Here is a 14,268-nt window from a genome sequence, read left to right on the forward strand (position 1 = left end):
AAAGAGAAACACAAAATTAAAACACTGCAAATGTATATAAATGACATTCAGATATCAATCTCCATTATAAACAATCACATCAGATAATGATTTTGGTTAAACCTTTGAAGATTTAAGGCCTTCTGTGGACACAAAGACATAATACTGTATTTCTTTTTCTCTCTCTCTTTTTTTTACAGATTTTATTTATTTACTTGTCAGACAGAAAGAGAAAGAGTGAGCGCAAGCAGGGTGAGCAGCAGGCAGAGGGAGAAGCAGGCTCCCTGCTCAGGACCCTGGGATCATGACCTAAGCCAAAAGCAGATGCTTAACTGACTGAGCCACCAAGGTGTCCCTGTATTTCTTTCTAACACTGGAAGTATCCATAGTAAGGGTCATTCTTAACTCCCAACACCAAGATTTGAATGTTTTCTTCAATCTGCAATGTAAACATCTTTCAGTAAATGCTAATATGTTCAAGCCTTTATTTCATAAGTTAAATTTCTTCAATCATTGTAGTGCTGAGGAACATTCTTCTATAAGAAGAATAAATGATAAATGATATCAACTGGTTAGGATTAATTTATAACCAACTATCTTTCTGAATATCATGCAACTTCAGAAAATTTTAAGAGTCAATAAAATTAACACATACTGTTGGCCATATAATTTGCAACAAATAAATTATAACTACGTAGGCCTACTTTGCCCTGGCTCTCTACCTCGCTCTTTCTCCCCTTCCTTTCTGTTTCTTTCTATTTTTCCTCCTCCTACTCCTAAACTATGATACCCATTAAACTCCCTAGTCTTATTCTTTTTCCCATTATTGGAATCACTTATTTTTTTGAAGTTCAATTCTCTGTCTCAGGTAGTAGACTCGCCTCTTTTCTTCTGCCATTCTTTTGCCCAGAAACCTTAGTTTCCATTAGGATTCCAGATGCCTTTCCTGGGTTTTAAGGTCCTTGACCCTTTCTTCCTCCATTCTCAACATTAAAGTTCACCTCCAATTAGAAAATCTCCCCTCTATCTTCACAACTCCTCTAATATTTCCAGCCTAAGTGCCTCAGGACTCATACTGTTTTTACACACACACACACACACACACACACACACGCAGCACACCTTCCCTCCTCCACTACCAATTCAAAGCCTCCCATCCTGGGAATGTTGCCTACACAGCCCACCTCTTTGACAAAGTCTTCCTTGGCTGTGCTAGGCCCAGGAAGCTCTCACTTCTTTGATCACAAAATAGAGCATATCTGCTCTGTTCATCTGATCTGCCTCAAATACCAGTTTCTTTGACAATTAGTAAACATTGACTAATATTTGTTTATTATTTTCTATAGTTTTCCTCTCTGTTTTATAAACATAATGTTCTCTAAGCTAAAGCGAGCTTAACTACAGCTAATAGAGTGCTTAAAATCATCCATTTCCTTTTATTTCTTTCTGTATATTCCTAACACAAATGGACAAGGTAACAAAATATAATAAAAATGATTTTCTAAGATTCAGACTGAAACTTTATATACATATTTTACATAAATAAAAATTACATAAATTCACCTAAGAAAAATTGTTTACCATTATTAAAAAGCAATTTTATCTAAGTACCATCTTTGAATACAATGTAGTTATCCATAATTACCATAAGAAACAAAGTCAGTCAGTCTACCCCACTATATAAAAATAAATGTGAAGGTTCCAATAGTCTTTAAATGACAATCCACAGAATAGAAAATCCTTTGGAGACCTCTTGTGGCCAAAAAATACAAAAAGCCTTAATACTTTAAAATGCATATTCCATAATTCCAAGCCATTCTCCTGCCTTTTCTCACACAACTTTATTATTTCTTTTTTTTCTTCTTTTTAGATTATTTATTTATTTATTTGACAGACAGAAGAGTCACAAGTAGGCAGAGAGGCAGGCAGAGAGAGGGGGGGAAGCAGGCTCCCCGCTGAGCAGAGAGCCCAATGTGGGGCTCGATCCCAGGACCCTGAGATCACGACCTGAGCCGAAGGCAGAGGCTTAACCCACTGAGCCAGCCAGGTGCCCCACAACTTTATTATTTCTTAAATATCAAACAGTAACTGACAAAAACTACTCTTTTTATCTTCAGATTTACAGCCGAAGAAAAGAGGGGTAAGTCTGAGACATGAAAGTCTACTTATCGTTGCTAAGAACAGACAAGAATCCATCAAAAATAAAACAACTTTTCTCTTTGAAATTTCCAGGCTACACGGTTTACTAGTAGTAAATACGGAACAAAATTTGGCAACACTATGTTGTTCATACCTAATTAAAAGCACTTCCTATCCTCATTGTTTTCTTTTTTTTTCTTTATATGCCTGTGATTTGTACCTCAGTTTGATGAAGGCTAAGTTTTATGAATGCTAAAATGCACAAACTAGCATTCATAGGGCAACTTAGGGTAGGAGACCTTACACAATAAAAGTACAATAAAGAAAAAGTCCACACTTAAATGCTAAAAATTAGATAAAATTTTAAATAAAATTAAATTGAATAAAATACAGATGATGACTGAAGTAGCTTCAGAATGGGGAAACAACTAAGTACAAAAATAAAGGAACACTACTGTGAGCATGGACAACTTGTTTGATCCAGACCATCTACTAAAAACCCATAGAAATCGTGAATTAAAATACAATAAAAAATGTTTCAGGACGCTTGGGTGGCTCAGTTGGTTAGGTATCTCCCTTTGGCTCAGGTCATGATCCCAGGGGCCTGGGATCAAGCCCCGTGTTGAGCTCCCTGCTCAGCAGGGAGCCTTCTCCCTCTCCCTCTGCCTGCCACTCCCCATTCTTGTGCTCTTTCTGTCAAATAAATAAGTAAAAATTTTTAAAAATGTCTCTTAAACAGAGTCAAACAACAACAATAAAAAGGGGAAATCCTCAGGGCCAAAACCAAAAATACTAAGAGAGACATCTATTCCAGACAGCTGTAGGTGGGAGGTAACACCATAAAGTGAAATGCATAGGGAGCAGATAAGAAGAAATTCCGGAAGAGAACAGCCAGAGACGATATTCAAAAAGATAATGGCTGACAGGAACAATAATAAAGTAATGATCAGAGAGAATTCTTTCCCCCTACAGAGAACTCTACAGTTGAGCAACAAAAGTCACTAAGGAGAAAAGCCAATCTTCTAACCCAAACCTCATGTCACAAGAGCCACAATGTTTGACAGCTTGACTTCTAAATCTCTAGCACTCCACTCTGTCCATAGATAAAGCTTAGCTTTAGACACTCACAGAAATGTAGATTAACTTTTGACTTTGCTTAGTCCAGTATGAAAATTAAAAAAAAAAAATTATACGTTCTCAATAAACATAGGAAAAAACAACATACTCTCAATGCTAAGCAAAGAAATATAAATTAAAACAAGACAAAGGCAGCCATCAAATTAGGAAAAATCCACATATGACACCCAAACTATCTTTAGTATGCCACATGGCTCTTGAATCTCATTTGATGAATAAACATTTAGGAATATCTACAGCCAAAGATGTTCGCCAGCAAAAAAAAAAAAAAAAAAAAAAAAAAAAAAAAAAAGCCCTTCACTTTTGGCAATGTCTTTGTGGAATATTTTCCTATTTTATTCAATTTATGCTTTTATTATTTTGTTTTTTTAAAAAGTAGAAATAAGAAAGATGGGAGTGTTGCTGTTTGAGTTAAGATGGCAGAACAGTAGCGGACCCCTGAACTTGCCTTATCCCTTGAACACAGCTAGATCGACATAAAATCATTCAGAACAACTAGGAAATTGATCTGAGGATCAAGAAAACAATGTGCACAACTGGAAGGAGAGAACATGGCAGATGCAAGGTTCTGAGACTAAGGGAGGTTCTGAGACCAGGGGAGAGAAAAGCTACAGTGCTGCTAAATGGAGGGAACACTTTTCGCAGAGTGGAACTGGAGAGAGGGAGAGCAGGAGAGAAAGCCATACCCGGGTTTCACACAAGATGCCACAGTGTGGGGATCCCCAGGGTCACACTGACAGAGAACGTTCCCCTTCTTAGAGTACATTAGGATGAGGGCATTTAGCCTCTCCAAGGACGAAAGACCCACCAGGCACCCATGAGCAGCCATTCAATAGCAGGCCACAGAGACGCATGCAGAGGACACAGAACCTGGTCTCAGCTTTCCACCGTGCTTCACTGTAGACTCCAGGCAGCAACGAAGGCACGTAACTGCTTTTCTGGGATAGAACGGTGACAGGCACAATGCCGCAAGGCTCTGTTCCCAGTGGTAGGGGGAGTGGGTCAGTGCTTAGCCAGGTCCTTTAAGATTTGGAGTTCTGATCCCAGCCATTGGTTGACCAGAGGTAAAACACAGGAGAATTGTGGGGTTGGGTGTGCGCACAGCAGAGCACAGACAGGTTGGGAGGAGTGATCTGAGGAAAGCCTGAGACACAGGATAGGGGATCATTTGCTTTCCTGGGAGGACCTCATAAAGAGCAGTGGCTGTGGGTTCCCTAGTTCCCTTCCTGGGAGCAAGAAGGAAGGGTGATGCCATCTTCCACTCTCCCTAGCCCCCACAACCAGCACTGCAGAACCTGAGAGAAACACAGCGCTGCCAGTGGAAGCTGGAGTGGCTTACACCAAACCCTGCCCCGTTGCTCCAGGCAGGGACTTCTTTACTAGGCAGGTCTGGCCACAAGCCAATGCAGCAGGCCTCTCCCTGAGAAGACCAACACAGGCCCCCTGCATGTAAGCACATCTACTGATCACAGAGTGCTCCAAACAATCAGCTTCAGTTCTAGTGGAAACAGGACCAGGCTTTTATTCTTTTTTAAATTTTTTTTTCCTTTGGAATGAGGCTTATTGTTTTTGTGTGTTACTTGGTTTGTTTCCTTTTCTTATTTTTTGGATCATGCTTTTTTCTTTCTTTCTTTCCTTATTTCTTTCTTACTTTTTCTTTAGAATCAGGCTTATAGTTTTTTGTTCATCTGTTTGCTTTAATGTTCCATTTCCTTTTCTCTTTTCTTGGATCATGATTTTTTTTTCTTTTTTTTTTTTTTTAAATCAAACTTACCTTCACAAACAAATTAAAGTACATCTAGTTAAAGGTCCAAACACTCCCCACTGCAAGCAAAGAGGAACTCTGTAGAGGACTCATCTGTGGGAAAGAGCTACCAAAACACAACAGCAGAGTGCACACACATACACCAGAAACCCTTCCTGAAGTGCCAGGCCCTAGATTCTTAATGTAGTATTACTCTCAGGAGCAGGAAACACAAAAAACTTCCACAAAACACAAAAGACAGAAGCCCAGACATAATGACAAGACAGAGAAATTCTCCCCAAAAGAAAGATCAAGAAGAAATCATAGCCAAGGATTTTCTTAAAAGAGATAAAAGCATATAGCTCAACAAGAATTTAAAATAACACCTAAAAATTAGTCAGACTGAAATAAAAATGCTAAAACTGAGATGCAAAACTGACTGGAGGTAATCACAACGAGGATAAAAAAAGAAGTGCATAGAATAGGTGATGCAGAAGATAAAATCATGGAAAATAATGAAGCCAAAAAGAGGCAAAGAAAACTATTAGATCGCAAATACAGACTTAGGGAACTCGGCAGTTTCACAAAGCACAGTAATGTCCGTATCATAGGAGTCCTAGAAGAAGGGGGTGGGGGCAGAAGGTTTATTTGAACAAATTACAGCTGAGAATGTCAGTAATCTAGGGAAGGAAACAGGCATTCACGTCCAAGAGGCACAGAGATTTCCCCTCAAAATCAACAAAAACAGGTCAATACCAAGACCTATCATAGTGAAATTTGCAAAATACAAAGATAAAGAGAGAATTCTGTAAGCAGCTAGGGACAAAAGGTCCACAACCTACAAGGACAGACACATAAGATTAGCAGCAGAGCTGTCCATAGGAACTTGGCAGGCCGGAAGAGAATTGCTGGATATATTCAACATGCTGAATGGAGAAAGTATACAGCCAAGAATACTTTATCCAGCAAGGCTGTCATTCAGAATAAATGGAGAAATAGAGTTTTCCAAAACAAGCAAAAAACAAAGGAGTTCATGAACACTAAACCAGCCCTGCAAGAAATATTTGACCCTTTGAGCAGGAAAAGGATTAAAACCAACAAAGAATAGAAAGGAATAGAGACAATCTAGAGGAACAGCAACTTTACAGGTAACACAATGGTACTAAATCCGTATCTGTCAATAATTGCTCTTAGTATAAATAGAATAAATCCTCCAATCAAAAAAGATACAGGGTATCAGAATGGATTAAAAACAAAAAAAAGGCATATCAATATGCTTCTTACAAGAGACTCATTCTAGACCCAGAGAAAAATGGAAGTGTTGATTCAACTGACTGACTTTAGTCTCAGTTATACCTCAGTCAATTGAATATTTATGCAGTTACAAAGAAAACTGAAAAAAAAAGATACAAAATATTGGACACAGAAGACTAATTTTAGAAGACTTAATTTTTTTAGGTCTTCAAGAGCAGCACCGTTTATCAGTCTACTGCCTCACTTTCAATTATTCAAGTGTTTTTTTTTTTTTTAGATTTTATTTATTTATTTGACGGGGCAGGCGGCAGAGCAGCAGGGAGAGGTAGAGGGAGAAGCAGGCTCCCCACCGAGCAGAGAGCCCAGGACCCTGGGATCATGACCGGAGTCGAAGGCAGACACTTAACCATCTGAGCCACCCAGGCACTTCAGTTATTCAAGTTTTAACTCACTGTCAGAAAAGGACAATAAAATAAGGGGATCTGATGCAGAATTTTTCATCTATCTAATCAGCAGAGATTCTTTAAATGCTCCAATGTTAACAAGGTTCAAGCAACTCTCCTATTTGGTAGGGGTAGAAGTATAAACTGATAGGGCGCCTGGGTGGCTCAGTGGGTTGAGCCGCTGCCTTCGGCTCAGGTCATGATCTCAGGGTCCTGGGATCGAGTCCCACATCGGGCTCTCTGCTCAGCGGGGAGCTTGCTTCCCTCTCTCTCTCTCTCTGCCTGCCTCTCTGCCTGCTTGTGATCTTTGTCTGTCAAATAGATAAATAAAATCTTTAAAAAAAAAAAAAAAAAAAAAGAAGTATAAACTGATATTACTAATTCTAGCAAGCAACCAAGAGTTTTAATACTTATATCTTTGACCCAGTAATTCCACTCATAGGAATTTAGCTTAAGGAAATAATCAAAAATGCACACAAGTATTTCTATGCATGGATATTTATCACAGCAATATTTGAAAAACTGAAAAATGAATGCAGCATAACAAAAGGGAAATGGAAAAATTATCCATTTACATGACTGAATGATATGTAGTCACATTGTTTTCAATGACTACTCACTGACATATTAGTAGATGATATGATGCCCTCTAGAATTTGCTTCAAGTAAATCAAGGTGAGGGGGGAGTAGGAATATGCAAGAAATGAAATTGGCTGAGTTGAGCAATGTTTAAGCTGATTGATGGATTCATGGGGAGTTCACTGCCATATTCTGTATAATTTTGTATATGTTTGAAATTTACCATAATAAAATAAAATAAAATAAAATTTTCCACAAAAAAAGTATGAGGATTTTAAGGTTAAAAAAAACAACACAAAACTGATTTTGCAACATGAATCCAAGTTTATAAAGGTGACATACATAGAAATAATACACCGAGACGTTTAAGAGTAATTATTTCTCTGTTATAGGATTTGACTTATTTTTAGCTCTTCCTTTTGATTTTTTCTGGTAACTCCCAGTTTTTCCCAAATGACCATGGATTAGCAGAATCAAAAAAATACATTATGAAAGCTACCTAGAAAGAAGTTCAATTCAAATGAAAACAGAACACTCCTAACTCGAAAAAAAAAAAAAAAAATACATGGAACTTCACTTAATCAATTAGTTTGATTTTCTGACTGATCTGCCAACCTGACAGTCTTTAGGGGCTCTCCTGCCTCATCTAAAGTCCAAATTCCTCCATCTAGAATCCTCTCCACTGGATCCCCAGTCCACCTTTCCAGTGTCTTTTCTCCCCTGACACTCCTCCAGGTAGCGGTATGAAATGCTCTCAAAAAGGTATCTTCATGTTTGTAACTTAACATACCAGGCTTTGTGAATCCAGTTAGGTATGTACAAATATGCCTCTCCTGCTGGATTATAAACTCTGCAAGATGCAGACCACAACCACACCCCCTTCTTCTGTATGCCAGTGCCTAGCGCACTGCCTCATAAGTGCGACCTTAAATCTAATTAGTAACATTCCTACAGAACCACAAATTAAAACTCGCAGTGCAGATAAAGCACTTACAAATTTACTTAACCTTTATAAGAAATGAACTCTAAATTACCTCCAGAAACTGAAGTTCATTACCAAATACTATTACACCCTTTTAAAAGACCTACATTAAGGTGATATTAAGGGTAATTTTTTTTTCTTTTTTGACATTTCCAGGACTACTGTTCAAACATTTCTGTTGGGTGCCTGGGTGGCTCAGTGGGTTAAAGCCTCTGCCTTCGGCTCAGGTCATGATCCCAGGGTTCTGGGATCGAGCCCCACATCGGGCTCTCTGCTCAGCGGGGAGCCTGCTTCCTCCTCTCTCTCTCTGCCTGCCTCTCTGCCTACTTGTGATCTCTCTCTGTCAAATAAATAAATAAAATCTTTAAAAAAAAAAAACATTTTTGTAAGTAAAAACTTTTTAACAACCTTAATAAATTTAGTAAGCACCAATTCAGGAATTAAATCTGATTTCAGATCAGATTTCAAACTCAGTGTTATTCTTCAGTGCGGTGCCATCTTACCTGGCAGCTGTAGCTCTGTGCACGAGCATCTCTGTCTGCTCTGACAAGTGTGAGGGAAGCAGCAGCTCCACCGGCTGCAGGCACAGTATCCGCGTCTCCAGCTCTGAACGGGAAGCAGAGTCCTGGAAACTGTCAAACACCACCTCACCTGTGGCAGGCTGCACTCCCTGAAAGCAAAACACTATGTCACAGACAAAATATGTTGCCCAATTATAACCCTGACACATTATAAACATGGAAACAGTAAAGAGGATAAACTCTTTAGCAGGTAGTCCATTTCTAAAGAGTTTTAAAACCTGTGTACTTTTCAAGACTCTTACGTAGGAAGTCAGACTCACCAATATATAAGCTATGCTAGATGGGATTTTAGAGACACTCTGAGTTAAGTCTTAGATCCAACAAAACTGACAGAGTGACTCTTACAAGTCCCCAGACCCTCAGTTTCCTCCTCTTGAGGTGGGAATAAACCAGCCTGCTCTAATCTTCAGATTACTGCAAGGGCCAAATTACAAAAGAATCATGAAAGTTTTACAAAGTATACAGTTCTGTACACTTAGCAGTTATCACAACTAAAAGTAATAAGTTCCTAGTAATGTGGCCACCAGAGTAGTAGTAAATTTCTACTTCATTATATAAAATTAATCAATGAAATTATAATTTTTGCAAAAAAAAAACAGACGTGTGTGTATGTGTGTGTGTATATATATAACAAACTCTGAATCCCAAGTAGCGAATCTATCCAGGGAAACAACTGTGAAAACTAAAAGCTACGCCCCATCATCCTAAGCCATAGCAAAGATAACCTGGAAAAAAATCATGATTTGGAAGAGGAAAAAAGTTAAGGAATCTATGCAAGGCTGCAGGGTGATAAAGTGGTGGAGCCCAGGGTCATGCAGCCTCACTCTTGTCCACTGCTGATGCTTAAGGAAGGCATGGCACTAGCTACAGCCGGCCTTAGTCACACTCATCCCTATACTCAAACACTGCCGACAAAGTCAACCGACACAGCCTCTTAGGAAAACCACACGGTATTTTCTCGGTAAGTCATGAACACCCATACACGAAACTCAGCTAGGTACATATCAGAGGCATGCACAAAAAGGTTTCTAACAGCCTTCTCTGTACAACCAAAAACTACAAAGAACCCACATGTCCATTAATGGAAGAATGAATAAAGTATAAAACATACAATAAAATACAACGGAGCAATGACAATGAAAATTACAGTAACACAGGTAAATAAATCTCATATACAAATAGTAGTTTGTAAAGAAAAGGAGCAAGATCCAAAAAGATACACACAATATATTTACATTTATATATAGTTTAAGGTGGTAAAACTGGAACTTAAAGCAAAGAAATTATTATCATTAAAGTCTGCATTAAAATTCCCTCTGCTCGGGATGCCTGGGTGGCTCAGTGGGTTAAGCCTCTGCCTTCGGCTCGGGTCATGATCTCAGGGTCCTGGGATTGAGCCCCGCATCCGGCTCTCTGCTCAGCGGGGAGCCTGCTTCCCCCTCTCTCTTTGCCTGCCTCTCTGCCCACTTGTGATCTCTGTCAAATCAATAAATAAAAATCTTTAAAAAAAATTAAAAAATAAAAAATAAAATTCCCTCTGCTGAAGGCATGGGGCCCTTCGCTACACGGTATTCTATTTTCTGACCTACGTGGTTGTCTCACATTACTATAACTACTATAACTATGCACTCTGTTTTATTAATTTTTTTCTTTTGAATATAAGTTTTTGAAGTCCCTCATTTTTGGCTCAAGGAACTTCCTTAATTCTAGGCCAGAGGGCTTCTCTAGTGCCCAGATAGCTGGACTATAAGTATATTAATATACATAAGTAAATTTATCTCCCAATCTACAAATCAAACATTTACAAAAGCTAGCTACGAAAGTTCAAGTAACAAATTTATCAGCCTAATTACCCTTTGCCTTTTTTAAATCAGAGAAATGGTCTATATTGGAATGCTCGCAACATTTATTATGATGTGATACGTGACACTGAGAAATCCAAAGTCAGTCTGTATAAAGCTGTGCGCTGCCCAAAGTGAAGGTCAAGGGCCCTATTGCAGTAGTACTATCAACATTTAAACCTTTGATTTTACACTGCCACTATCCAGCAGATAACTCCTAGGTAGTAAAAGAGGAACACATGACACTCATCACAATAGGGACCCAGCAAATAACAGTCCTGAGGGAAAAAAAAAAAAAAAAAAGAAGAGATCCATTACCGCCACACTGATTTTGAGGACTGAAGACAAATCCTGAGTGCCGTGCCCAGGATAAAGTTCGATGCAGGAAGCTGGAGCTCAGGAGGGAGGAACAGCCTCGACTCAGAGCCTAGATGTCATCAGCCCAAAAGCAGTCACTGAGTTCAAGGATAGGACAACACAGGAGAGGCATTTCTCTCTCACATCCCAATTCATACACAATCATTAACACTGGCAGCAAGCACTAAGGAGGAAGTGTATACTATCTGCTCTGTTCTTTAGACTGAGTTGAGGATAAATATAAAATAGCACATTATACATATTAAAGCTTAAAAACAAATAACCTTACTGTTTGTAAATAGATCCAATTTTCCTGTGGCTAGATAAAAAGTACTTCTCAAGGGTAAGAAAAAAAAAATCATTTAGAGCCACCCAACAGTAATGCTAACTCCCTGAAACAAAGGTTTACTGGCTAAGCAAACGTCAAGTTAGCAAAGAGTAATCCAACCAGAATAAGGTATAAAAAGTACTTTGGAGACATCTGGGTTGTAAGAATTTTTGTTGATATTGCAGCTTACCCTAAAAGTTAGAAAAAACAAAGAGAATGAGTTACTATTTGGACAAGGAGTCCTACTTTGTCTTCACTTACAACAGAACACGGGAGTAATAGTTCTGAAGGGCACTAAAAAGTTTAAGGTTCTGAGCAGAGTTCAGTTAGGTCTGTAAATGGGCAAATTTATTCACAAATTGCTAGAGGGAAAAAAATCAATAAAACTATGATTCACAAATTATATTTCTCTAGAAGAATGACAATAAGTATTCTTAATGTTAATTAAACATAGAGTTTTGTATTCACCAAGAATCATTTCCCCCCGTAACTACTGCCTTTCCTCCAAATCGACATTCAACGATCCCATCATTATTCAATTTTAAAACCCTAGAGGAAATGTATAAAACTCTTTACTACCATGCCATGTGTCGGCTTAGTGTTTTCTTCTGCTCTATCTTATCCATACCCATGCCCATCACTGTGTCCATCCTGAACCCAAACTCCTAGAGCGCACGGACAGAAACTACCTGGATGTCTCCAGAGCGCAGAGTGCCAAGTAGCCACATAAGAAAATCTTAACTAGTGATTTAACATATAAAATTATAAGGAAAATGTCTTCCCAGTACACTTACTTGAGGGCACATTTCATCAGACAGTCTCACTGTAAGCCATACATGAGTACTCACAGAGACACATACCAAGAACATCTATCATTCGTCCTTACCTACAAAGCACTTACCACAATTCCAATAAAAATGTTCCCCTTTTTTCTGTCCTTAACGTTTTCCTTATTTTCACAGATACACAGAAGAAAGCTAGTAGAAGTATCAGTGATTATCTCATCGACATTTACAGCATCATCCAGCTTGACTAAAGGGTTCACATGTAATAATCATTAAAGAAAATTATATGCCACATTCCCATTATCTGCTTTCTCCTTTAAAATAATGGTTCACTTTCCCAGACATTTTTGCTCTGTGCACAATCTTCCATAAAGCCTTCATTCTTCTGATTATATATAGTTACAGGCCTTATCTTCTCTAAGATATGAGGCTTGTAAGGACAGACAACTACTGTCTTCTCACCTCCCAAAAGGCCTACGAGAGTACCCTCATGGAAGCTGAAATAGTAATCTGCTTTTTTACTTGGATAATGCTAAGACTTGAATCCTTAACAATCCCATAATGCTTAATTCCACAAGTCAAAGCATGAATACACTAAAATAGTGTAAATTACTTTCCTCCTTTAAAGTGCCTAAAGCTCTCAGAAAAAGCAAGAGAACTTTTAAAAGACATGGCTAAAGAAAACCAAAGAAGAAAAGAGAAACATAATGCGTGTATGCATGAATGTATATGCAATGAGTCCGTTAATTAACTTTTCAGGGATAAATGCTGATTTGGGTCATTTTCAGAAGTCAATCTGAAAACAACGAACTGTGACATCAGCAGGTACGAGCTGTAGCAACAGCAAAAGAGAAGCAGGGAGGTGTACCGTCTTAGCAAACTCAACTCAAGTTGAGCAAAAGAAGTGATAAAATTACCAGGTTCTTACAGCCTGATCAGCTTAGAACCACACAGAACTGTTAACGGTTTGGGGGTCTACTCAGTAATAGCTCTTTCTATCCACGATATTAATGGAACAAAATAGTCGTTGTAATTTTGGTAGAAGCTAACCAAGTCTCTTAATAGGCAGGTTTGTAAAAAACCATAAAAGAAATACTGCTTTCACACAATAACTTCTAAGACTTTATCTCTATATTTTTATTGAGACCTGATCCCATCACATAGGAAACACATTTTAAAATGCATCTTTGTCCCATTTCATATACAGTTATTTGGTTTATTTTTATTTTTTATTTTTTTAGAGGTTTTGAGGGGCAGAAGCAAATGGAAAGAAAGAATCTGAAGCAGGCTCCACAGCCAGCAGTTGGCCTGATACAGGGCTCGATCTCACAACCCTGAGATCATGAGCCTAAATCAAGAGTGAAACACTTAAATGACTAAGCCACACAGGTGCCTCTGGTTTCTAAAAAATAGACAGAATTTTACATTTTGCCATTAGAATCATTTTGCTTCACATAATTCATTTGAATTTATGAATGACCATAAAATTGGGGGGGGGCAATCACTGTGCACACTGAGGATTCTTACAAAGTGAGAAAGCTTCACCTACAATCTATTTTCAAAAATAACAAAATTTGGGGGGCACCTGGGTGGCACAGTCAGTTAAGCATCCAACTCAAGGTTGGTCATGATCCAGCTCACGTCATGATCTCAGGGTCAGGAGACCGAGCCCCACATTGGGCTCCCTGCTTAGCACGTAGTCTGCTTAAGATTCCCTCTCTCCTCTGCCACGCCCCCCAGCACTCTTTCTAAAAAAAAGTAAAAAATAGGGGCGCCTGGGTGGCTCAGTGGGTTAAGCCGCTGCCTTCGGCTCAGGTCATGATCTCAGGGTCCTGGGATCGAGTCCTGCATCGGGCTCTCTGCTCAGCAGGGAGCCTGCTTCCTCCTCTCTCTCTGCCTGCCTCTCTGCCTACTTGTAATCTCTCTCTGTCAAATAAATAAATAAAATCTTTAAAAAAAAAAAAAAGTAAAAAATAAATAAAATAAAACTTTTATGAAGCTAATAATTAGTGAGGATGGCCCATCTATTATCCTTTATAGGGAGTCAACTCTGTGCTAACTCTGTAGTATTCTTTTCACATTCTGAAGTTAATAAGCTGTCTTTTTAGGTCTTACCTCA

At 38.6% G+C, this 14,268-nt stretch overlaps 1 protein-coding gene across 1 annotated transcript in view; it reads right to left on the minus strand.

Annotated features, from left to right (window-relative positions):
• Positions 1-14,268, minus strand: part of MSH3 (mutS homolog 3) — a 180,670-nt gene that overhangs the window by 152,080 nt on the left and 14,322 nt on the right. The window contains 2 exon segments of the mRNA XM_045074386.1: positions 8,761-8,927; positions 12,266-12,411. Of these exon segments, the coding sequence (XP_044930321.1) occupies positions 8,761-8,927; positions 12,266-12,411 (313 nt within the window).

Source organism: Mustela putorius, unplaced genomic scaffold, assembly GCF_011764305.1.
Source record: "Mustela putorius furo isolate JIRA1106 unplaced genomic scaffold, ASM1176430v1.1 tig00537350_pilon_pilon_pilon, whole genome shotgun sequence".
Taxonomy (NCBI): Eukaryota; Metazoa; Chordata; class Mammalia; order Carnivora; family Mustelidae; genus Mustela; species Mustela putorius.